The sequence below is a fragment of the Leuciscus leuciscus genome (genome assembly GCF_965113295.1).
Source record: "Leuciscus leuciscus genome assembly, chromosome: 1".
NCBI classification, from domain to species: Eukaryota; Metazoa; Chordata; class Actinopteri; order Cypriniformes; family Leuciscidae; genus Leuciscus; species Leuciscus leuciscus.
The window spans coordinates 39497427-39525343 of record NC_138725.1 but is presented as its reverse complement, the minus strand read 5'-3'; the positions used below and the strand labels follow the sequence as shown (position 1 = coordinate 39525343).

The 27917-nt window shown below is 37.9% G+C and overlaps 1 protein-coding gene across 1 annotated transcript in view; it reads right to left on the bottom strand.

Annotated features, from left to right (window-relative positions):
* abca3b (ATP-binding cassette, sub-family A (ABC1), member 3b) overlaps nt 1–27917 on the bottom strand; it is a 68879-nt gene that overhangs the window by 6551 nt on the left and 34411 nt on the right. The window contains exons 17-33 of the mRNA XM_082182426.1: nt 27233–27331; nt 25838–26036; nt 24007–24316; nt 23659–23932; nt 22750–22954; nt 20676–20895; nt 20425–20583; nt 18766–18926; nt 18544–18678; nt 18035–18229; nt 17690–17877; nt 15109–15279; nt 14817–15013; nt 14666–14739; nt 13401–13528; nt 3047–3149; nt 2802–2964 (exon numbers count right to left, since the gene is read on the bottom strand). Of these exons, the coding sequence (XP_082038552.1) occupies nt 2802–2964; nt 3047–3149; nt 13401–13528; nt 14666–14739; nt 14817–15013; nt 15109–15279; nt 17690–17877; nt 18035–18229; nt 18544–18678; nt 18766–18926; nt 20425–20583; nt 20676–20895; nt 22750–22954; nt 23659–23932; nt 24007–24316; nt 25838–26036; nt 27233–27331 (2981 nt within the window). The remainder of the gene's footprint in view (nt 1–2801; nt 2965–3046; nt 3150–13400; nt 13529–14665; nt 14740–14816; nt 15014–15108; nt 15280–17689; nt 17878–18034; nt 18230–18543; nt 18679–18765; nt 18927–20424; nt 20584–20675; nt 20896–22749; nt 22955–23658; nt 23933–24006; nt 24317–25837; nt 26037–27232; nt 27332–27917) is intronic.

The following is a 27917-nucleotide window of genomic DNA, read 5'->3' as shown; positions in this document are numbered from 1 at the left end:
GTCCTTCGTGCAATGTGTCCAACATCCTATTGTGCAATTTGGAGAGAATGACAACTCGTAATCCACACATCAGAGTTCCTTGACACACAGAAAGCTGTTCTCTCATTACTGAAAATGCTGGATACAGTGAGTTTCCATGTGCTGGCCATCCGTGTACTGTGATAGACTTTGGACAATGTTGGGTCATTACGGGTCTCTCTCTGAATAGTGGCATTTGTTACAGGTAGCTGACTCATGATTGTGGTATGAAACACTTCAGCTGGATCCATAGAATCTGACTCTTCCATAGACTTCAATGGAAGACGCGACAAGCTGTCCGCATTACTGTATAGTTTGGTGCCCTTGTACTCAATATCATTGGTGAGCACCCAAGAAGAGTGACCAATGCTGCAGCCGTGCCGAGGCCATCACTGAGACACCCTTCCGAACATTGAAGATCGAGACCAAGGGCTGATTGTCTGTGATCAGGGTAAACTGTTGACCATACAGGTAATGGTGAAACGTTTTAACATCCCACACAAGACTAAGTGCTTCTTGGTCTATTTGTGCGTAGTTATGTTCTGCTGCCGTTAGTGATCTCGATGCGAAGGCGATTGGTTTTCCTGTGCCTTCTGGAAACTTGTGTGATAGCACCGTGCCAATTCCATACGGCGACGCATCACATGCCAGCCTGATGGGCATGGATGGGTTAAAATGTGTCAACACTACATCAGAAGTAATGAGTATTTTGGTCTTTTGGAAAGCTTGCTCTCAACTGTCTGACCATTTCCACTGTGTCCTTGTTTGCAACAGTGTGTTCAATGGATGTTGCACAGTCGAGAGGTTCGGAAGATATTTGTGGTAGTAGTTCACAAGTCCGAGATATGATCGAAGTTGAGACACATTCTTTGGGTTTGGTGCATTTAACACAGCTTCAATTTTGTCCTGCAACTTATGTAGACCATCTTTGTCTATCACATGACCACAGTAAGAAATCCGAGACTTGAGGAAATCACATTTTTCTTTGTTAGCTCTTAGTCTATACTCACACAGTCCCGTTGTAAGTTTTGGAGGTGATCTGAATCATCCTTCCCCGTTAAAATGATATCGTCCAGGTAACACTGCGTTCCCGGTATGCCCTGCCCGGTATAGCCTGGTCCATCGCTCTCTGCCACAAAGCAGGAGCTGAGGCAATTCCGAAGACTAGACGGTTGTACTGATAGAGCCTTTATGTGTGCAGATGGTCAAGAAAAGACACTTCGGGTGTGAGCCAAATAACTCTTCGATCTGTCTCCTTAATATTATACAGTTCCAGACATGAAAGATCATCCGTACCTGAACTTGTTTTCGAACCATTTTCAGTTACTTGATGTACAGTGGCGGATTTGCGTTTAAATTTGTGCGTTCTCCCCTTTTCTGTTTCTCAATGTGTCCTTTTTTATGACACCTTCTGCACTCTTTATCTTTGAACCAGCAGTCATTTCCATCATGAGACATTTTTCTACAGCGATAACAATTTAGCTTTCTCTCTGATTTCAGTGACAGTTTATTTGCTGCACATTCCATTGATTTTTGTTGCAATTCCAATGCATCTTTTGCTGCTGTCTCCAGGGAAATTGCTATGTTCAGTGCACGCTCAAGTGTCAAATCTTTTTCTGTCAACAGTCTTTTTTGTGTGCTTTCATTTCAAGTCTCTTTCATTTCAATGCATCTGCCAGTCCAGCTCCGAATTGGCAATGCTCTGACAATCGGCGTAACTCGGCTATGTATTCGGAAATGCTTTCTTCTTTAGCTTGGTACCGCTTATGGAATCTGAATCTTTCCGCAATTACTAAGGGTTTGGGGTTCAAATGTTCATTTAAAATAAATGTCCATTATTGCTTGGAAGTTTTATCCGCTGGCTTTTCAGGGGTTAACAAACTACAAAGCAGTCCATACATCTTTGCTCCCATCACGCTCAGCAAAACAACCACTTTCTTATCATTTTCAATGCCGTTAGCCTCGCAGTACAACTCCACTCTTTCCACATAAGTTCCCCAATCCTCAGCATTACTGTCAAATGCAGCGATAGTTCCAATCATTGATATTTTTGCTCGTTTGCAATTTCGCTTTAGACATTAAATACGACCTCACGTTTTGTCAATCACGCTTGCACACTGTAAGTTGTAAGCAAGTTGTTCAACAGCAAATGTTGTGTGCATGTTTAAAGTGAGCTCATATTAGTGTCAAATTTAATAAAAAATAAAAAACGTCTGTACTTCAGTTGTTAAACCCAATTACATTAGCCTGGAGAGGCCACGAGGAACTGAAAGCAGGGTTTTTCCTGCATAGAGAATTACAAGGCTTCCGTCAAATTTCGTGCCGCCTCCGGCTCTCGACAAAACTCGGACACAGCCACATGCTCAGATACACTTTTTCCACCGTGATGGTTCAGTTGCGGGTTCCCGGCCTGTGTTCATTCTCAAACCGTATAGTTTGCCGATAGTGCTGGGTGGACCAAGTTATAAAAACATAACATTCCAATTAATCAACGGTGGATGGTAGATCAATCATTATAATGTGTAGAGTTTAATAAAGACAATGAACTCTCGTCATGGTAAAACGCCATGAACATGCGTCACTCTTTTACTTTCGTTTTCAACAACGTAATACTCTTCAGGGAAACCCAATCAAGGAAAACATATCAGGGCTCGACATTAACGCTTGTCCAGGACGCTGACTGAAAAACCCTGACTGAAAGGATTTGCCACATGTTTGTTTTTTCAGCATGTCTAACATTTACAGTTTGTTCTGTACGTTAAGAAAACAACAAAGATTCCTACCATGTTCGTCGTTCATTATCCTGAAACCAGGTCCAATTTTTCTGTCGCCGAACTCTTCTGCATAGTTCACGAGAGCTTCTTTGACAGTTTTGTACCCAACTAAGATCACAGTTTTTCTGGGACCCAAAAACACTTGGAATATGTTTCCGTAGGTTTTGGACAGCTGGAGGACACAGAGAAAGACATTTACAAACAAATCTTAAAATGTTAGACCACTATTCATTTTAAACGTGTCAAGTTCTCACCTCAAAAAAGTAGTCAAAGGGTCTCTTGAGGTCAAGGGTCAGCAGGTTCCCCAGCAGCGGCAGAGGTTTGGGTCCCGGTGGCTCTTTTCCCTCTTTCTGAGATCTGGATCCAGAAGAAAGCAAATACAAAACCAGAAGCAACAGCAAAGCTCCCAGTAATGTACCTGTGCTGAGAAACTGCAGAAGTGACTCAATTACAGCCATTTTCTCTCTCAGCTTCTGAACTGATGCACTCGCAGATTTATAGCTGCTTTTTAAAGGAGGGTCCTAGCGTGATCCTAAACTAATTGTAAATATCCATGAGAATAGAGGGTTGGTATCGTTACATCAGCATGTATGTGACACACTTTGTGGTAAATCATTAACCTTCTTTAGCTTGTTAAAAAAGACAGGAACATGAATCAAGCAATAAAGACTGTTTTTAAAAGTTGAAGGACATTCAATGCACTCCAACACTTTTTATATAATGTGCAATATGCTTTTTATATGTAATTTAATGTGTATGTTTATGTTAAATGACAATGTACAATGACAATAAATTATCTTGCATCTTATATTATTAGGGTAAAGAAAATGTATTATTAGACAAATTCGAGTTGATATTTTAGTAATTTTTGGCAGTACAAGTGAGTTTAATACGTTGATTGATCGATTGTTAATATGGTTAATGATTTAATGCACTGAGCACTGCTGTAGTTTATATCGCAACACTCTCTAACAGCAGAAAAGGCTACACTGAAAAAAAGACCATTATTGCATCATGCTTTTTAAGTAAATTCAACGAAGTAATTAAGTAAAATTAACAAGAGCAAGAAACCTTGTTATAAATACTTAAATATACAAATTCACTCAACATTCTTTACTTAATGAGTTTACTTAGAAAACTTGAGTATTGGTAACTCAATTTTACAAGTTGAGCACTTGGTTCAGTCAACTTAAAAGTTTTAAAAACCGTTTTCTTAACAAATTTGTTCATAAACTTAAATTATATGGAAACTGATTGCCTTACACTTCTCAAGCATGTTTTACTCAAAGTTGTTAGTTGTTAATATAATGACATACAAAAAAAGTGTTTGGACAACAATGGACTGTACATTTATTTACATTTATTAAACTGCATAATGCAAATACTTGGTGTATTTTAATTAAGAAGTGAAATTAGAAAACATTTGTATAAAGTAGCTAATAAACATCACTTAAATAAAGCAACATGCAGCATATTATCAATGTTTCTTGGTCTTCTCTTGGACTGAAGCACAGGCTCTACTCTTCAGCACAATGCTGACCCACAAAACTCAACAGAATATTATTCAATTTACATCATTAAAACATGCCTTTTTTGTAAAAGATATGCACTAAATGTTGTATTGCCTCCTTTCCCAGCAATGCACAGCAAAGATGATATTGCCGATATGTCAAATTATAGACCCATTTCAAATTTACCTTTCCTGGCATGTGTGTGTTTGTTGGCCAACTCCAAACTCATCTCTATACGAATTGCCTACTAGAAACTTTTCAATCTGGGTTTAGATCTAGACACAGTACAGAGACTGCACTAGTCAGGGTCTTGAATAACCTCCTCGTTATAGCTAATTCTGGGGCTTGTGGCATTTTGGTTTTGTTAGATCTCAATGCTGCATTCGATACCATATGTCACAGCATATTATTGGACAGATTGGACTGGTCTGTCTGGAATTTGTACTGGTTCAAATATTACCTCTCAGATCGCTCCCAATATGTTTACCTGGGTACTAACAGATCTCAGACTGTCCCTTCGTGTCAGGGTGTCCCTCAGGGGTCAGTTTTGGGTCCCGTTTTATTTAGTGTTTATATGCTACCTCTTGTGCAGATCATTAAAAAGAGTCGCACGAATTCGGCTCAAAATCGGATGAAAATCGCACAGTGTATGCCCGCCTTAAAAGGTTGTAATACACAACTCAGCCACGTGTCTTTTGACTTATACACCTTCACGCCATCACATTACCCCCGTGCTCCAGCAACTGCATTGGGTTCCAATTCAATCATGTATTGATTTTAAAATTCTGATTTTAACCTATAAAGCAGTACATGGGTTGGCTCAAGATTACATCTGTGATTTGGTTATTCCATCCATACCCGTTCGCTCTCTCCGCTCTGCTGGCTCTCTCTCTCTCTCTGTGTCAGCATCGTTGTAAATTAAAAACCATGGGGGGAAGGGCATTCTCTTATAATGCGACCAAGTAATGGAACTCATTTCCTGCATCTATTAGGAATGCTGCTTCTGTGGATAGTTTTAAGAAACTTCTAAAGACATCTTTTTAGTCAAGCTTTTAATGTATAATTTATTACTGTGTATTTTTTATATTTGTATTTATTTCTCCTTGGTTGATTTATTTTGTTCTGTACATGCTGTAGTGCTTTGAGTTTGAGAAAGGCGCATTACAAATAAAATGTATTATTATTATTATTATTATTAAAGCAGATCTGAACTGACACACAGAGATACTGCAAACTTTATCAAACTTCTTAATTTTTTCCAAAATTACTTAATTTACATACAAGTTTGTAAGAAATGACTGTTAAAAGCAGGACTAATTTCAATAAACAGCATCCTAACATAACTGTTCGGCTGCTCTAAATGTGTCAGAGCTGTGTGAAGTGCAATTGAGACAGCATCATCTGTAGATCTGTTCGCCCGATAAGCAAATTGATGACAGTCCAGATCCTTAGGTATACTAGCTTTGATGTGCGACAATATCAATCCAACTCTCTCAAAACACTTTATAATAATATATGTCAGGGCATATGGACCGTCTGTTCCTACTCCAGAGTGAGCTCTACTGTTATTTTGATCATCAAAGCGAGCAGAGAAGTAGTTCAGAGAATCAGGGAGACATGGATCATTACTAATAAGTAAAGACCTGCCATTATATTCAGTAATGGCCCTTATTCCCCTCCACATGCTACGGGGATTGTTGTTGTCTTCAAGATGTTGTTTCAATTTCTTCAATTCTCCCCTGGCATTGCTGTAAGCCTCTGTGTCACCAGACTTAAAAGCTGCATCTCGCTCGTTAAGCAGAGACCAAACTCTCCTATCAAACCATGGCTTCTGTTTAAGGAATATCCTAATAGTTTTAGTTGTTAAGACGGTCTCAGTGAAGTAATCTATATAGGCCAGAATTGATGTACTATATTCGTCTAAGTCAACCCCCTCTGCAAATACATCCCATTCTGTAATATCAAAACAGTCTTGTAGTCGTGAGGTGGCCTCCTCAATCCACACTTTTACAGTTTTAACAACTGGTTTGGTTCTGCTGATTAGAGGCTTATAAAATGGAATCAACATCAATGAAGTATGATTGGACAGGCCCAAATGAGCCAATGCAATAGTTTTGTAAGCTCCAGGAATATTTGTATACATTTGATCCAGGATATTCTTTCCTCTAGTTGGAATAGTTACATTTTTATAAAATATTGGTAGTATTATCTTCAAATCAACATGATGAAAATATCCTGCCTCAATCACTGGCCCCATATGCGTTCTGCTGGTTGCTGATAGCAGTATGTAGCTTCTCTAGTGCGACGTTAACGTTTGTTTGTGGTGATGTGTATACAGCCATGACTATAATGACAGTAAACTCTCTAGGTATGAAGAACGGTCTACACTTCACCATCAAAGTGAGTTTGCAAGAAAGAGGTTCGGCAGAGGTGGCTTGTTTGGATTAGCTTGATCAAGCAGATCGGCTCCCTCCGCCATCTACTTCACCTTTTTGGCGGGATAATGCAAACTCCAGCAAGCTGCAAAGTCAAGTTAGCTTTTCCACTCTTGCAAACAGAGGTAAGGTTATGAGGTGTGGAGAGACATCATGTATCATTGGAACATAAACAGACAGGGTCCAATTTGTAATAAATTTAAAGAATACAATGCAATTAACATAAACTTTCTGACAGAGTGTGGGACATCCGACTACTTTCCAAGAAGGGGAGCAACTGATTTACAAATATCTTGATAAATATGTACAGGAATTGAGGCAGTAGCCAATGACAGCAGTAGAAGTGAAAGCTGCAGGATTATGTACGAGTATACAAATATGTACTAGTATTGTACGAATTCGAAAACTTGTTAAATCTTGTGAATTAGGAAAAAGTATTGATTTACCTAACAAATATTGGATTTTACATTATTAGGCATTAAACGCATGGTAAGTGTTGTGGTTACTATGCATTTACAACAATTATAACTTTTAAACTACCAATACTGAGGTAAAAGCATGGTAAGTTTTGTGGTTACTATACTTTTACTACACCTATCACAGTACAGCTAAGGTTACTGTGGTAAAAGAATGGTAAGTGTTGTGGTTGCTGTGCGTATACAACAAATATCACATTAAAACTACCAATAATGTGGTAAAAGCATGGTACGTTTTGTGATTACTGTCCTTTACTACACCCATCACAGTAAAACTAAGGTTACTGATGTTAAAAGCATGGTAAAAGTTGTTTTTACTGCGCTTCTACTACAAATACCACTTTGGAACTAATTGTACTACTTTGAACCTGATATGAATATGATTAACTGATTGAAGGTCTATAGCACGTCACGTGACAAGCATTGTTTAATCACCGTAGTTTAGTAAGGTGTTGAAAGCAAGCAATGAAACGCAAAGCCTCCGTGGAATGACAGATATAATGCAGTGACTGAACATGAGGGAGCTAATCTGATAAATATCGACAAACAGAAAAGACATTATAACAAACATTATTATGACAGCGTATTTACGACTAGGCAACTTACCAACATCTGTGTTCGGAATGAGACTTCTTAAGCATGATTTCCTACTGATAAAATTTGCGTCTGTTGTTGACGCCACAGGTTTCCCATTGAAAGCAATGGACTTCCCAATTCGTCCATAGAGTGACGCAGAGGGGCGCCTTTGGCGTCTTCATTGTGACGCCGGGGGAGCTTGACCATGCTTCAGTTTTTGACTCCTTGGGAGTGAGAATGGGTTGCCAATTAACAACACAAACTATCAATGAATGAGTCAAACTCACTTAGACTGCTGACAGTTTTTCCATGTATCATTTTATTACATCCATGTATGTGGTTACAGTCTAATCATATAAAACTGTGAAATTGCTCCAGAACTCTGTCCTGTCTTACCTGCACTCGAGGCAGTAACGTGAGCTCCACTTAGAGTCTTCACTCCTATTTGAAATTCGCTGCTCATTTGCAAAAAGTTAAACTTTTCGGAACTTTTGTCACGTTACTCGCATCGCTTGACATGCCTACATGCTGTCACTGTCATTCGTGTCACTGGAAGTCGACAGCCCTCCACTGAAAATGAATGGGATCAAAGCCACTGAATGGCAAGCCTGTAACCTTAGCCGAAAAAAGCGTAACGCCTGCTAACACTGCAGCACACAGGGAAGGAGACAAGAGGCTGTTTTTTTAATGGATGTAAATGGAGGAGACTGAGAGGCTTCACTACGCTGAATAAACCGTTTTTGTGTGGAAATAGCTTATCATTTAACGAATCGACAGCCTCATCGGCTAATCTTCAACATGTTTGCTCTTAACCCTCTGGGGTCTGAGATGTTTTCTGGACCCTGGAGGTGTTTTGACATGCTCTGACATTTGTGCTTTCTGTTACTTATAACATTTTTATAGCTAAAGTCTGATTACACTGTATTCAGCACAAACTCTGCTACAATATGTGAGCAGCATGTATGTAAAAGTTTGTAGTTTTGAGAAAATGACGTTTATGCGTAGTTGAAATAAGGCTATAAAATCCATCCTGAATATTTGTTCAACTGGATTTTGTAGCCTTGAATATTTGCTTCAAAAAGATGTGATAATCATCCTGCCCACTCATTCACATATAACAAGATATTGATTTAAAATTTGCAAGACATGTTTTGTGTTAGAAATATCATTAGAGGAGGCGTAAATGATCACGAATAAAGATGTGTTTCACACCTGGGAAGACACAGACCCTTCCAATTAGGAATCAAACAAAAAATATTTTAAAAGAACACCAGGTTTGTTGTGCCTGCTTGTAAGGCTGTACAATTGGCCCCAACAAGTTGTGCTTATATATTAATTTGAATAATAATGATTATTGATTATGTTTATTAGTAGCCTACTAAATCAAAATATATAAAAAATAGAAATGATACAGTAATAGAACTATTTACTATATTAATTATTTCACATTAGTTTCAGATTGATCTATTTTTAGTTTACACCGGAATAAAATGCTGTTTTATAAGAGATGTCACGGACAATTGGTGTGTTTCAGTTTAATGCACTTCTCATTCATTTCCATGGTATCCACAAACTGACAGTTGCACAGCTCTGAACGAAATTAAATGATGCCAAGGCTGTAACGTGAATGTTATCAATTGCTTTGATTTCATGCTTATTTTCTATGCAAAGCACTTTGAATTGCCATAGTGTGATTATTTTAATTCCTTTCTATGTAAAGCATTTTTAATAACTGTTTTAATTTTCCTTGCTTTTATTTTGTGATTATTCTTATACCTTTCAATGTAAAGCACTTTGAATTGCCATAGTGTATGAAATGTGCTATATAAATAAACTTGCCTTGCCTCTCACCTCTGTTACACTTTAACCTGGAGTGATTTCAGACCTACTTTCACAGACCTGATTAAGCAATGCAACGTTTCGTCAGAGGGTTTAGGATTTAAAACCTTGTGTCACGAACACTAACTGCCCCTGTCAATCAAATCAGCTCTCAAAAAGTGTCAGTGAGGTCAAGTCAATAAGATCACTGAAGATTAAGTGTCCACAACTAAGCAAGCCAGAAGAAACAATGGCAAGGAACCCAAACTCCATCAGGTGACAGAATGGAGAAATAAAACAGTCGGGGCTCATGCAGTCGGAGAGCAGTTCTCCTCTGGCAAATGAATGAACACAGTGTCATGATTCAGGCTGCATTACAGGTCAGAAGTCAATATGGACAGATTGTGTCACGCTCAATCTTAAAACCCATGAACTAAACTAAACAAGGTACAACAAAAATGACCAAAGTAAAAATTGAATAACGGTTCACTTGTAATAAAAATAAACGGTGTTTTTATAATCAACCACAATGTGCAGCAAATTAATAATTAATATTAATTAAAGACTTTAACCAACCAAATGCTCAAACTGTAGACAATAACTGTGAGTCCATCCAAAGTTAATTGAATTTAACTTGTGGGCAAAATTGGAATATCGCATAAAACATTTGCGAATAAAGTAGTGTTTCTATTCTATGTGTTTGGTGCAAAATATGAGTATAATAAAAATCGGGGAAGCCATTGTGGCTCAGAACTTGAATATACTTTTTTTTTTGCTAATTTTTTTAGAATGTATGCGCATCTTGTCATGTGCATCCAGCATTTTTTAATACGATATCCCAAAATTTGCATAAAATAGATGGATGGAAATAGCTATTGTAACACTTTTCCTATTCACCCTGTTGTGTTAATCATTTTGCACTGGTCAGATGTTCAGCTATTGTCTTAAAACAAACATTAACTAACTACCCTTAGGTACTATATAAATGGCAATAAAAAATGGCAATCAAACTATAAATGGTTCATTCTCAGCAGAAAGAGCAACATTTTTCCTCTGTTCAGTTTTACTGTTTATTTGGCCTGATATATTGATGGCCAACTGCATCAAGAGGAAGGTTGCATCACTATATTACACAGCTGTTTTAACACCTGCAATAGATCAGATCAGACCAAAGATTATTTAACATTGTGCAATACACTTTTATACCAAGGAAACATCTCTGTACTGCAATCTATCAACACCATAGTGTATCATGTTGATAGTTAATGTGATGAACTTCACATGTGGTTCCTCTGCTATGTGAACTTGAGAAGAACTGACTTTATACATTCATTAATAATCACCATTACACCAGCTGATTCAAAAGATATTGAGAAAAAATTATGGCAAAAAGTAAAGTTAGTCACTTGATCAAATGCAATGATATTTACACATTACAAGTAAGTCTAAATACCTAAATTGTGCCGCTGTACTGAAAGACAGTTGCCATTCGTCCTCCTTTCCCATGGCTGAACCTTCACCTGTCTGAGGATGATTAGCTTTAATTGCTAACTGTGTCAGGGGTAAACAGGAACACGGAGACTGTTTTGATTGTTGTACACTTGTGCTAGCAGGTCTGAGAACATAAAAGGTGAATTATGGTGATTTTCAGTTCAAGATACGGAATGTCTTCACCTTCAACCCATATACTCGTAAAAGTCTACGAAATGAACTCTAGCCTCCTTTTTTTTCCAGAACAATAACACGGGTTTTAAACTTTTGGCATTGATGGTTCAATGAAGAATCTTTAATCGCAAAAAATAAATAAATAAAAGGTTCTTTATAATGAAAAAGGGTTAATTAGATTTAGATGTTAATAATTGCAGAACTGAGTCATCAAACTGAGAAAGGGTCCGTAGGATATCAAAAACAAAACAAATGTTAAACACAATTCCTTTGCATAAGGCTGATTTAATAATAAAAAAAGGAAAAATGACAATACTTACATTTCTCACAGGTTAATTGAGTGATAGCCTACAGTACACAAGATTACAATTATGTAAATTCCCTTTTTGCATTATGTTTTGACCATTTTTAATCAACATTGTCATCATTCCATTGTCAAGTTTGTTTTCTCAATTCTCAAAATGCAATGTTTCAGTTTCAAACAAGCAGTTCAGACACGACAGCCAGAGCACTGTGCAAAACAGACCAATAAACATAGAAAAAACATAGAAAAGAAACTATTTGTGGTCAGTCACCTTAAAGCCCTATTTTATATTTAGTATGTCAGAGTGTATGAGGTTAAGGTGACGAATGAGCCTGCGTTTTTTTTTTCCTTCGCTATGAATTAAGTACATTCAGTTAACATGAATCTGGACGGAAGTGTGGACTGACGCAGGTTAAACTGATTGTAGAATCAATCAAGAGCACAACAATGTGCAAAGCATTGGAGAAATTAGCCAAGCATCATGAAGTACAAGCAGAACAAATTTCTCGTAGTTATATAAAAACCTTCAATGCAGTGATAATTATTTGACAAACAATTGCACAAAATGATTCTTACATTAAATCCTTGGCTTTACGATACTTCATGTTTCTGTGAGCTCTTTTATGGATCTTTCTGACAGCGATTGAGTTGGTCCACATCAGTAGTGCAACAGAACACAACAGGATGAATCCAAAACCACAGTAACAAGCTAAAGTTTCTATAAATGTTGTGTTTTTTGCTCTGTGACAGACTCTCATCATACAAGCGAACATTAGTGTGTATCTAAAGACATTCAGTTTGATGCAGACGTTAAAAAGGTGCACTGTACATCCTCTAGTGTTCATCTGCGGAATTACACATAGCCCATGTTGCACTATTCCAAAAAAATATATATATATAAAAAAAAAAAATTCACAATCTGGTAAAAATCATAACTGGATATGTGGAGAGAAAAAAGCATTAAAACATTTGTGGTCTTGAGGAATTTGGAGTTACTTTTAGCAGCGAAATTTGTTTTTTAAAAAGTGACTTATTTTGACATACATAACACAAACCGTCTATTACTAGAATGATTTCCTTGTTTTTTTTGGAAGATGAATTCAAATATCACAAATAACTGACTATAAATGCCAAAATAAGGGGAATAAAGCTATTGTATAAATTCTAAAAATGACCTAAAGCTATTCTATAAAATTGAACATTTTATTTTCACTTTTCCTGTAAATTGTATTTTCTATTGTTATTGCAAACCCAAAGCAGCAGCATTTTTTGCTTAGACTTTTTTGTTTTGGACATCGCATTTTTCAATATTTCCGCCCCTTTTTGCGCATTTTATCATAAAGGGGATGAAGTGGAAGTGGCTTCAGCCTTAAGACCACATTTGAAAACAAGTGAAGAGAAACAAACAAAAAAAGTAATTCATAAATAACACCGTAATCGTACACAATGAGACATCTGGTCTGTCACGCTTACAGATGATGAACAAACACCACTTCCTTTCAGGCAAGACCCACAGATAAAAATTCAGAGTATTTCAGAGTGTGACGAACTTCCCGTTGAAACTCAAACCGCTCGCAAACGCACAGACAGACTTTAAATACGGTTACCCTACTGGCCAAGGTCTTGAGTTAGTGGTCCTGCCTCTGTGCGACACACACAGTGCTTGAGTCTGGAAGTGTTATGCATGTATGATAATGTCAGAAACGCGTGAAGAGAGACACCTGAGCAATGTCCATAGTCTGACGGGGAGTCAGTCAGCCCAGGATGAACCTCCTACTCAGCAGGTGAAGGAGCGCCGCCCCCTCGGGGCTTCAGCGTGTCATTTCCTGCAGGCCTCAGCGCAGTGTTGGAACTGGGCGAAGCCGAGAAACACCTGTTCCAGAGAGATCTGACTGACGCAGTAGTCCTCGATGCTGTACTTCTCTTTGGCTGTTTCTAGCACCCCGAACACCTGAGACAAAATGACGTGTTAAAAACGTGTCCTATCAGTGTGTTTACGGTGCGAACTGTGCCTTCTCGTGGAGGTCTTGTCTATCGAGCGGCCATTCTGCATTATACACACACACACACACACACACACACACACACACACACACACACACACACACACACACACACACATATAAGTCTGACTTCTTACTACAGTATTTCGAGGTACTTCCCTGAACTCTTAAATCAATACAATACTTAATACTTGTTATATATATATATATATATATATATATATTTTTTTTTTTTTGTGATAAACATGTTTTATGTAATGGCCTCAGAAATGGTAAAAAGGGTATTTTCAGCATGAAATGTACAGAAAAATGGAGACTAAGTATGCTCAGGTCAAAGACCATGTAGACTTGCTTAACACAGTAGAACTAACAGTCATGTGATTAGCTTAGATCATTTTTAAACTCATCACCAGAGCAAATCACAATGAAGAAGACTTGAGTGATATTGATTTTTACTCAATTGTAAGATTTAAATGTACATGTATCTTTTGTTCAGGAGTTTCACTTGGTTGCTGTGACCAGTGATCGCCCGGCCGTGAATAAAACGTAATTTCTTCAAAGAGCAACTTGGGAGTCGTGTCAGATATATTCTGCGCAGCTGAGAAATAGAAGTACTAAAGATTCTACGCTCAAAAGACAACAAAAGAAACAGCTCAAGTGTGATTGAGGTAGTGATAGTAGCTTCTTGACGGGATGCTGTCACCTTACTTAAGGGAAGTATTGGATTGGATTGTAAGTATTCAGGGAATTACCTCGAGATACTGTAGTAAGAAGCCAGATTTAGTTGAGGATTTCCACGACAATATATATTAAAAAAAATCATTTCTCCTTTTAGGCTTTGGCCTTAGACTATAACTTTATATAGTTTGTTTTAAGTGTTGTTTTTGGGAAACAAAAACTGATGTCTACATTTTAAAATTGAATCAAAAGGTAAATCACAAAAAAAATGTCTCGTATGAAAAAGTAGGCTAAATTTAAATTTGAAATGCAGCCGAGATCAAACTATAAATGGAAGGTCAAGTACAGAGCATTGCATTGTGGGAAACTGCACATTTGGGAAAGTCTGGGTAAGCACTGAGACGTACCTGTGCCCAGGTAAGAGTTTTGTCAGTCAGGTGATAGTGGACCATCCCCTGGTGTTCATCCTTCAGAGAACTTCCTATGAAAGCCATCAGGTGAAAGGTTTCAAAACTGTCCAACTGTCCAGCGGAAATACAAAGCGTGTCATTTAAATACCTGGAAAGGTGTTTTCAATGAAGTCTTTGAAGAGCTGAAGGTCCATCTCCTCTATCTCGGTCTCCACACGGACTTTGGCCAGCAGCGTGTAACCGCTCCCAAACTTGCTCTTCAGGTGCTGTGGGCTGCCCAGACATTTGAACTGGCCGTTCACCATGACAGCCAGCCGAGTACACAGCGCCTCGCACTCCTCCATACTGCAGAGACACAATGAGACGGGGTTTATTCTGCTGCAAAATGCTCTTTTCATTTCCAGTTCATATCTGTGTTAGTCAGGAGATGTGTGGCTTACCTGTGTGAGGTTATAATGATGGCTTTGCCAGACTCTCTGGTTCGTGTGATCGCGTCCCAAAGCAACCGTCTGGCCACGGGGTCCATGCCAGTGGAAGGCTCGTCCAGAAAAATCACGGGTGGCCCACCAATCAGAGCCATGCCTGCACTCAACTTCCTCTTATTGCCACCACTGTGCAGAAGAACCAATAGACAACTTAGAATACAACATTTCACAAACAATTGATTTTACTTCTGAACCACCAATCTATCATTCATCGCATCAAACCATCCGTTCATTATATCTAGATCATATCCATTCATCACAACTAACCATTCATTCATCATATCTATAATTCATATCTCATATCTAATTATGCATCCACCCTTATAAAATATCTAACCATCTATTCATCGCATCTAACCATTTATTCATCATATCTAACCATTTGTTCATCACATCTAGCCATCTATTCATCATATCTAACCATCTATTCATCATATCTAACCATTTATTCATCACATCTAACCATCTATTCATCATATCTAACCATATATTCATAATATCTAACCATATATTCATCATATCTAACCATATATTCATCGCATCTAACCATTTATTCATCATATCTAACCATCTATTCATCATATCTAACCATCTATTCATCATATCTAACCATTTATTCATCACATCTAACCATCTATTTATCATATCTAACCATATATTCATCATATCTAACCATATATTCATCATATCTAACCATATATTCATCGCATCTAACCATTTATTCATCATATCTAACCATTTGGTCATCACATCTAACCATCTATTCATCGCATCTAACCATCTATTCATCATATCTAACCATATATTCATCACATCTAACCATCTATTCATCGCATCTAACCATCTATTCATCATATCTAACCATATATTCATCACATCTAACCATCTATTCATCGCATCTAACCATCTATTCATCATATCTAACCATATATTCATCACATCTAACCATCTATTCATCATATCTAACCATTTGGTCATCACATCTAACCATCTATTCATCATATCTAACCATATATTCATCACATCTTACCATCTATTCATCGCATCTAACCATCTATTCATCATATCTAACCATATATTCATCACATCTAACCATCTATTCATCACATCTAACCATCTATTCATCGCATCTAACCATCTATTCATCGCATCTAACCATCTATTCATCATATCTAACCATATATTCATCACATCTTACCATCTATTCATCATATCTAACCATCTATTCATCATATCTAACCATATATTCATCACATCTTACCATCTATTCATCATATCTAACCATCTATTCATCATATCTAACCATCTATTCATCACATCTAACCATCTATTCATCACATCTAACCATCTATTCATCGCATCTAACCATCTATTCATCACATCTAACCATCTATTCATCATATCTAACCATATATTCATAATATCTAACCATATATTCATCATATCTAACCATATATTCATCGCATCTAACCATTTATTCATCACATCTAACCATCTATTCATCATATCTAACCATATATTCATCATATCTAACCATATATTCATCATATCTAACCATATATTCATCGCATCTAACCATTTATTCATCATATCTAACCATTTGGTCATCACATCTAACCATCTATTCATCGCATCTAACCATCTATTCATCATATCTAACCATATATTCATCACATCTAACCATCTATTCATCGCATCTAACCATCTATTCATCATATCTAACCATATATTCATCACATCTAACCATCTATTCATCGCATCTAACCATCTATTCATCATATCTAACCATATATTCATCACATCTAACCATCTATTCATCATATCTAACCATTTGGTCATCACATCTAACCATCTATTCATCATATCTAACCATATATTCATCACATCTTACCATCTATTCATCGCATCTAACCATCTATTCATCATATCTAACCATATATTCATCACATCTAACCATCTATTCATCACATCTAACCATCTATTCATCGCATCTAACCATTTATTCATCGCATCTAACCATCTATTCATCATATCTAACCATATATTCATCACATCTTACCATCTATTCATCGCATCTAACCATCTATTCATCATATCTAACCATATATTCATCACATCTAACCATCTATTCATCACATCTAACCATCTATTCATCGCATCTAACCATCTATTCATCGCATCTAACCATCTATTCATCATATCTAACCATATATTCATCACATCTTACCATCTATTCATCGCATCTAACCATCTATTCATCGCATCTAACCATTTATTCATCATATCTAACCATTTGTTCATCACATCTAACCATCTATTCATCGCATCTAACTATCTATTCATCATATCTAACCATATATTCATCATATCTAGCCATCTATTCATCATATCTAACCATTTATTCATCACATCTAACCATCTATTCATCATATCTAACCATATATTCATCATATCTAGCCATCTATTCATCATATCTAACCATCTAGTCTTCATTTCTAACCATCCATCCTCTTTCTCTCAGGTCTCAGGTTCATACCTGTAGCTGCGGACGAGTTTGTCAGCGTGAGGTTCGAGCAGCAGCGAGCGCAGGACGTTTTCTACACAGGCGGTGGTATACTTCTCTGGGATGCCCCTCAGTCTGGCATACATGATCAGGGTTTCCCGCCCTGTCATGTGATCCAGTACAGCGTCAAACTGGGGACAGTAGCCAATTCTCTGTTGCACCTGAAGAGAAGTCACATTAAACACTGTGTTGAATCATACATCATTCACATATGCCAACTATGATCAAAAATGTCAAAATATCAAATGTAAATCTCCAGTGTTCAGGAACTTAATCTTTTATATGAAGTGTAAAATATGAGATAACAAAATGGCCAACCTTTTTCACATCTCGGAGGATGCTGTAGCCGTCAATAAAGGCATCCCCTGAGGTTACGCTTTCATCTCCCGTCAGCATTTTGAATGTCGTTGTCTTTCCTGCTCCATTAAATCCCAGCAAACCAAAGCACTCACCCTTCCCAACGGCCAGGGACAAACGGTCCACTGCTAACAGCGTCTGCCCGCCTGAATATACCTAGTGAAACACAACCACAGATCTTAGGCAAAGGAGGAGAAAAGGACAATAACAGTAAACTAAATGAGTAGATGATGCTGTGACCAATTTAAAATGGTGTTTTCAGGGCAATGATAAAGTGGAATTTGCATGTCACTAGATTAAATCATTGCAAAAATATGTTCTCACTGATGGAATCTGTAGGTGAATTTAATCCATCAACAAACCTTAAAATGGCAGGAAAATATAGACCAGTGGAAATTGAAACCTTATGGTAAATACAGTACGTTGACACACAGTAGTTTGGAGCCAAATAATACTATGTGACGGCATACCTTGCTGATCTCCTGTAGAATGAGTGGGCTGCCCACCATGGATTCAACCACTGGCTGGCAATCCAAAACTCTCTTCCTCTCCTCGGCAACATCTCTGTCCTCGGGTTGAAGAGCTTCTTCTGCCAACAGTAGAGCCTGACAAAAACACACACCCGTGATTGTGACTGCTAACATACAAACCAATAATATTTTTTTGGCAGCATATTTTCTCTCCTCTCCCACCTTCTTGCGTCTCCTGAAGAGGTTGAGTAGCGTGCGGATGCACCGGAGCTCGATGAAGAAGACCAGGGCGATGAAGACGACACCCTGCAGGGACATGGCCACCAGGTAGCGGCCCACTCCGGGCTCGTCCATGGAAAAGTAGTTCACTTGATACGTGATGTCTGCAGACGACAATGAAAATGACAACACAGTCCCCCATTAGGTGCGCCAGATGATGCTAAGATTTAAAAGGTTTACCAACAATCAAATAAAATCAGGATTTTCAATCTCGTAGCTCATCAAGACAGCAAAATGATTTAATTAGCGTGGACACACACAGGCTAACATGTTACAGAAAACAGGCCGAACAGAAGATTTAGTGTCCACAGCTTCACATTTACATTAGCCAAGTGAAATTCCTAAGATGAGTCGGCACCAAATCCAACGCAACTAAACGACACGGAAATAATAGGCTAATTATTTATTATTAGTTTTCATATATAACCAGCCATCACATACAACCATCCATGTATCATATATAACCATCATATATAACCATTCATCCATCCTTCCATCATATCTAATCATCCATCATATCTAACCATCCATCCATCGTATAACCATCCATCCAGCCATCATATCTATCCATCAATCATATCTAACATGAAGTTATATCATATCTACCCATCCTTCAATCCATTGTGTCTAACCATCCAGACATCCATCCATCCATCCCTCCATCCATCCATCCATCCTATCTAACATCCATCCATCATATCGAACCATAATCCATCGTATCTACCCATCCATCCACCCTATCTAACCATCCATCCATCATATCAAACCATAATCCATCGTATCTACCCATTCATCCATCGTATCTATCTATCTATCCATCGTATCCATCCATCCATCGTATCCATCCATCCATCGTATCCATCCATCCATCGTATCCATCCATCCATCCATCCATCCATCCATCCATCCATCGTATCCATCCATCCATCCATCCATCCATCCATCCATCCATCCATCCATCCATCCATCCATCCATCCATCCATCCATCCATCGTATCTACCCATCCATCGTATCTACCCATTCATCCATCGTATCTAACCTCCATCCATCCTATCTATCTAACCTCCATCCATCCATCCATCATATATAATCATCCATCTATCTTGTCTAACCATCCATCTCTACGTACCATATCTATGTAACCATCCATCCATCCATCCATCATATCTAACAATCCATTTATCATATCTAACCATCGATCTATCATATCGAACCATCCATCCATTCATCATATCCATCATATATAACCATCCATCTATCTTGTCTAACCATCCATCCATCATATCTATGTAACCATCCATCCATCTATCATATCTAACAATCCACCCATCCATCCATTATATGTAACCATAATCTGTCACTCTAACCATCTAACCATTCATTCTTTATATCTAACCATCTATTCTTCATATCTAACATCCATCTATCATATATAACCATACATCCATCAATTCTAACCATAGAACTCTTCATATCTAACTAACCATAGTTTCTAACATCCATTTATAATTTCCAATCATCCATCATATTCATAAATTTTGGACAATTCACTGTGGGCGGGGCTGCCCAGAGCAACGCCAGAAACAGAACCGATCACTCACTGTAGTGCTTGCAGATGTATTTGGCAACGATGCTGGAGGTGCAGAAGGTGATGATCTCGTAGTTCTGGTAGAACTCACTGAAGGACATGCCCAGGCAGTAATTCGGGAAGATCAGGAAGACTTTATCCAGTATATGGGAGAGGTCTAGCAGATTCAGCTCTGGACCACAAGAACACGAGGTGTGTGAATACAAGTTCTTGCAAGAAATGAAAAGCATTCTGAGCGCACGAGTGTGGACATGCGTTTCTCACCAGGTATGGTCATGATGGTGACCGCGAGGAAGGTTGCGGTGCCGCTGATGATGTTGAAGATGGTGAGGCGCGTGTAGGCTGTGGCTGCCGTGGAGAACAGGAAGCTGAGCAGGTACATGAGGGGAATCACCGCCCAGCCATACAGAAGCAGCAACAGTAGAACATCCACCAGGTGGTTGTCGGCCACGAACGCTTTTACTGAAAAGACTCGGAAGACCACCTGAGAGAAAAAAAACAAACACGTCAAGAATGTTGAGCTTAGTTGAACATATAGACATTCAGTCAGAGCAGACGACATAGTAGAGAACCTGTTCTAATTTAAAGGAGTCATGACCTGTAATTTTCACTTTTCCAAGAGAAAAAATGTATGTTATGATTGCCTAACGATTATACACTGGCCGGGAAGCCGATATTTAAAAGTGAAGCGTTTGTTTACCCCTGGGGTTCGTCAACCAGCCCACGTGCACGCGCACTCAAATACGTGATGCTAATTTCTGCGCCGACTTGACGTCAAGTCGGCGGAGGATATACCATATATGGACACCGCAGACCTATGCTGCAGGAAGCCCGCCCTGCCCCTCTCCCCCTCATATTCAGTCGAGCGCCGTCATTACTGAATTCCGATTCGAAGTACGCACTCGACCGTGAAAGATGCAGAAACGTGGTGCACATGTGAGTTGCTCTGTTGTTGACTGCCAGAATCAACATGGAAATGTTTTTTCTCTCCCAAGAACGGACCAACTATCAGGGACCAGTGGATTAAATTCATTTTTAATGACGCGGTTCCTACAACCCTTCCCACTGGCTTAGGTGTCTGTGCTAAACATTTTACAAAAATTTCGTTGCAATGATAAGATCTTTATTCACGCGATCAACAGACTGTCTGTCATCTGCTCAGTCAGTGCTCATCATGCTGCAACCTTTCATGTGATGGAATAGATTTAAATATAATGCTTTAAACGATACTTTTCACGATTTGTTAATCTCGATAGTTGTAATAGTAAAAACGTAGTAAAAGTTTTCGAGAGAGTTCATGTAATACTAGCTATTTCATATGCACCCATGTCAGCCAATCACAGCAGTGGGCGTTTGCACTGCAGTCTCACAGCAGACACGCCCCTTAAAACAGAGCGTTCAAATCTGAGGCTGAAATCAGGCTTGGAAAAATGGCTTTTATTTATAAATTATGACAATTTTTGATGTAAAAATCATACTAACATTATAAGGGCACCCCAGGCAACATTATAAAATAATAAAACAATCCAGTTCATGACCCCTTTAATCCCAGGATTCCGTTAACAGTTCTTGAGCATTTTTCCACAGAATATACACAGGCTCTTTTTCAAATGCCGCCTGCTGGGACTAAGGTCTATGAAGTTCTGAGACAATATGTTGTTCTTGCATGTCAAATGATAAATATGTCCTAGACCAGTGGTTCTCAATTTCTTTGACTCCCTTGTAAAACATATGAAGGACCCCCAAGATATTTCTGGTACTGTTGTAAAGACAAAGCTGCTCTTTTTTTTTGTTACTTTTTTTTTTGTTTGCAGAGACTAGGAGTGGCAAAATAACTAGAATTAAACAGTTAAATATTTATTTAAATATTATTAATTATTTTTCTAATACCGTTTACTTGAAATAATAAAATAAAATGATTCTAAATAATTTAAATAATACAATTCCATAATTTTTTTAAAACTGAAATGTTCTTCAGAGTTTGCACTTTTTAGTATCACAAATTATTTTTATGCTCACAAATAGCAATTTCATTTCAATAAAATATATATTGGTTATATAAGTGTCCATGACTTTTACTTTCGATGACTTTTCCAGGTCTAGAAATGGAACTTTTAAAATGTCTAGGTTTTCCAAGACTGTGGGAACATTGGTTCACAAACAAAAAATGAGGGAATTTATTAAAATAAGAAATATATGACATCAGCTTACATTTGAGCTGTTTTAGTGCATTTTAAATCACATTTTGTCTTATTTTAAAACATTTTGAGCCATCTTGCAACTGTGATGAGGCCCCCAGATTAAGAAGTACTGTCCTAGACAGCACGTTCATACTGACCAGCATGAGCAGGCAGGGCAACAGGAAGTTGATGAGGTCCCACAGCAGGGCGGAGAACCAGAAGTTGGAGAGGTAGACCCCGCTGACCTGCTGCAAGTGCTTGGACTTCACCGACCGCTCAGAGACGAGGAGCAGGGCAAAGGTGCTGGCTAATGACGCCATGCCGTACATGAGGTTTATGGCGATGGCGAAGCCTGTCTGACCCCTGTAGAGACAAAAATGGAAGATCGATGAAACAACCAAACAGCTAAATGTGCCAAGGTTAGGGTTCTGGGTTTGTTCAAATTGCTATATTATACTGTAAAAAGACTGCGGTTTAAACATGAAGTCTGCATTATGCAATGTGTTTCAGCTACATATTTGTCTACTACACATACTTCTTAAAGCAATAATAAGGTCCTTACACACTGAGTCTGAAATTTTCGCATGCGTTTTTTTTCGTATTCGTAATTCGATGGCTCTGAATTGTCAAAACACCATTCAAAATGCTTGTTACGGAAAACGCAGAAAAGCAAGATTGCAAAGATCTTAACTCTGTTTTGCAACACTTCTTGCTAAAAAAGTTACATTTTACACTTGATTATGTTGTAAAAGATTAATTTAAAGTTTTATGCCTTAATTTGATTACCACCATTTTTCATAATAAACAAGTATTATACCATAAAACACAGAATCCAGGAAAATTAAAACAGAATTTCTGGAAAAAAAACAACAACTAAAAGGCATTTTCTTAGGGCCCTGTTATTGTTAAAATGTTAACAAGTTAATGAAGTTTTATGAATTAGATTGATAAGACATTATTTTTGATGATTAAAATTTACTAACGGAATCCAGAAAAACAAAGAATTTGGGAAAAGCTAAAATGGAATTTAGGAAAACATGAAATGGAGTCCAAAAGCTGGCACGTACTCAGACAGCTGGCTCTGCGCCACCTCGGACATGTTGCGGGGCATGGGGTAATTTCCAGTGCGGATAGAGGCGTTGGGTCCTGCTAGTAGCTTGTAGAGAGCGTTGTCAACCAGCATGAGCGCCGATGCGGAGGTGTGGTAGCCCTGGTTGTTGAAGTAGCCGATGATCTCAGCGTACTTCCTGGATCTGCCCCTGAAAGCAGCGCCCACCACACAGTGCTCGTTGAAAGCTCCGCCCTCCCGCATGGCGTTATATAGCACGTACTCTGAGAAATCTGAACAGACAAATGTTAGGATGTTGTCAAGGCAGCTACTGCGTATCACACTAGCACAATAAGAGCAGCGTTACCTGTTATATTAGTGTCAGCAGTGGCTCTTTGGGAAGGCAGCTGTGTGGCATAGATCTCAGCCAGAGCTGCAGCCAACGGCCCAGCGTGGGCATCTAAGGCCACAGGTACGTGGGTAGGGCCGTACTGCTCTAGTGCCAGGCGGAGCTGGGGTGAGTTATGGCTCCTAGGGACGGTTTGGGCCACCACTAGAGCCACCACTGTGAAGATGAGCGGCACCAGGAACTGAGCCACCATCACTTTCCAGTTGCGCCAGCTATAGAGCGCCCTCTTCAGGAACATAGCGTAGAACTGCTGCATATAGAGTCTGGCCTGAGGATAAAAACATGCAGAAAATAATGTTTATAAAAACAGTAAATGCCAAAAAGAGAGAACCACTATTCTGTCTATCCATCCATCTTAATCCTTTTATAAATAAATTAATACTTTTATTCAGCAAAGACACATGCAATTTATGTAAACAAAAGATTTCTATTTCAAATAAATGAAATGCTGTTCTTTTGATGTTCTTTCTATTAATCAAAGAATCAGAAACGTTTCTTGAGCATCAAATCATCATATTAGAATGATTTCTGAAGGATCATGTGACACTGAAGACTGGAGTAATGATGCTGAAAAGTCAGCTTTGATCACAGGAATAAAATTACATTTGATAATATATTACAATTAGAGCTGTCATAATATTACATAATGTGTGTGTGTGTGTGTGTGTGTGTGTGTGTGTGTGTGTGTGTGTGTGTGTGTGTATGTTTGATGATGCATATATATTTGATGATATATATATATATTATGATATTTGATGATATTTCTATATATTGTATGCCTGTGTATAAATAAATAAATATATATATATATATAGTAAACAAACTTTATTCTCCCACAGAAAATGGTCATTAAAAAAAATACTGCACAAAAGTCTCACACCTCAAGGAAGTAACCAAAGTAACCAAAATACCAAAGCTATTGTACGAAAAATTATTAGACAAAAACATTTAGTACTTTCAACCCTGTAACCCATACTAGATTTTTTTTTTTTTTTTTACAGTTTAAAATAATTAAATAATTGATTTTTAATACTAACAATTTTACTTGATGTTATTGCAAAAAAATTTTTTTTTTTTAAAAAGGGTATTAAACTATATAAAATGTCCCACACAGGACTGCAATACCTTTATAAAACAGAAACAAAAATAAAACAACCACTACTTAATGTGACCTCCTCAACAACATTTTCTGAAGCACCTCCTTTCTCTGACCTTGAGCTGATAAATAAAACAATTCTTCTTTATTAATTTCCTGCTGTATTTTGTTATTAGAGAACAAAAAGCCTGGAAAACGCACAGTGGGATCAAGAGGTGAATGTATGCAATTATTTATTATTATTATTATTTTATAGTATTGTGAGTGGTCCAAAAGTCGCTGACAGGTAATTGCATGGCTCTATGGTCCACGTGTCTATAATATTCTGGCTTGGGTTTCTCATTCAATGTTAGATTATAGGATCAAAGTTGCAGTAAGCGATTTCTGAGAAATGCTGTGGAAAGTGGATCGGACAGAGCACCAAAACACACTTGTAGCCAATAGCCAATCAGCAGTAAGGGGCGTATACACTCATTAGTGCCTATGTCGCATAGTGTGTTCATGAATTTGGGGGCGGAGCTATCAAGATAGAAGTGTGATCATTTTGGATAGGGGCATGTTTGTTTTGGTGATTTCAAATATCAACAGCGTTTCTCAGAAATCACTTACTGCACCTTTAATGTCTGCTTAAAAAAGTAATATCACCTCATTTAAAAAAGCTCAGTTAGTTTGCCAAGCGCTAAAAGCACTGACCCCGGTGTTGAGTTTGATATTGGAGCAGTCCTCTGAGATCATAGTGCCGCTGTCGGTGAAATCCGTCACGTCAGTCATGCCGCTGATGCTGCTGGAGTCGTCCATGGTCCAGTCATGTGACCTCCGCTCATGCTGGTACTGCAGAGCAGGGAGCTGGATGGCCTGAATATCCAGACTGGAGTCCACGAGCTTCCCGACCCTGAGAGATTGAGCGCACGCAATCACACACGGTTACATAAAAAGACGAAACAAACATGAGGATCTGCATGAAAGTGGCTGTTACTGGAACACAGCTAGACAGCCATTCAATGTGCCTACACAGAAGTGGTTATATAAAATGTAGAAGGGCTCTACATTTTATGTACACTGAAGGAGAGAAAGCAATGATGTCACTGTAACCTGTCACTCCGAACCCTGTCCTACAGCTAATGGCTGAAGATTCAGGACTGCATTTAAGCTCTCCAAATCCATCATGAAAAAGGTTTTGTGAATGTGAAGGAGAATTGATTAGAAAATCTTCTCTGAATGACACACCAGAGATTGAGCATGTTCACGCAGGATGTGTTTTCAATAACATGGTTGGTTAAGAAGCCCTGCAAATCAATTATTTTAAAAGAATCAGCTCATATATCCAATTAAGTGATTCTTTTTAGTTGCTAATGTGTTTACAGAGATCCTGTCTCTTTTCTAAAAGCATTCAGAATACGTGGCATGATTTCAAAGTGGACGGTCAGTGTTAAAATCAGGGAACATACTGTTTACAAAATGGTAATTTAAACAATTAATTCGTTTTTCCACATCCGATTTCATGTTTACATTTCAGCAAACATATTCACGTAGTTTATTATGAGACAATATGTAAACATGAAAAGCTGTTTATGAAGAGGAGCCCAGTGTTGTTATTGTTCATTAAAACTATTAATAATTGTTTTTGTTCAGCTGTATTATTAAAATACTAGATGAACAATTTGAAATGTTGCCTTGAAAACTAATTGCAATAAATAAGTTGAAGTTCTTAAATGACTAAAATAAATTAAAGCTATATAAAAATATTTAAAAATAAACAAAAGGACAAAAAAAGCACATAATAAAATGTAAATATGAAACAGAAAATATACAATTATAAACCAATTCAAAATGTTAATAAGTTATACAATAGTAAATAAATAAATAATCCTAAAATAACACTGGCAGGAGCAGGGAGGGGAAAAATATGTGTGAGTCAAGAGCCGGTGGGAAATCAGTTTCTCACAGAGCTTTAATTCAGTGTGGAAAACCGGAACACAATATTAAATGAAAAAGATGGGGGATCAACATTATGTCACAACTCCAAAAACTTTACTGAATAAAAATTGGAGCTTTTATCAATAGGAGACTTTTCTTGTGGTCAGATACCTGAGAAAAACCTCCTCCATGGTGGTAACGGACGCCCCGTAGCTGGCGATGCCCAGCTCGTCTCGATTCATCTCCAGCTCAGCAAACAGCAGCTCAAACCTGCGGAGAAACACCAGATCTGAGAGCGCAGTGCAAACTCAAGCCTCAACAGACAGGACAGTCAAGAACTGCTCAAACTGCTGAGACTGGAGAGAAAGAGTCCATCCATATCCATTCATTTCAGTTCAACAAAAATGCAAATGTATAATTCTCACGTCACTCAAAGCTTGTATGATGTACCACATATCTGATCCTTTTTGGCTCTTGAAGCTGCTGGCCATCATCCAAATTCTGTATTATTTAATTTTAGTATAGTATTATTTTAGTATAATTGAGATGCTATAATAGTTTTTGTTAATATTTTGAATAAAATTTCATTTTTATATTTTCTGTTCTTGTTTTAGTTAAATGTTAAGTTATTTTTTCATTTTTAAAATTGTTTAAAATATGTCCATAGTTTTCATTTGAGTTATTTTCAGTGCTTTAACTTAAACTAAAAGAAAATGAAAAATGTTGGCAACTAGCTGAACTGCTTTACGATAATAACCTTGGTTCCACGAAAACACAAACATTTTGTACATTCAGGAACATTGAGGATCAAAAATGGCATCATTTTCCTTTTGAGGTGAAGCATTTCTTTTACAAA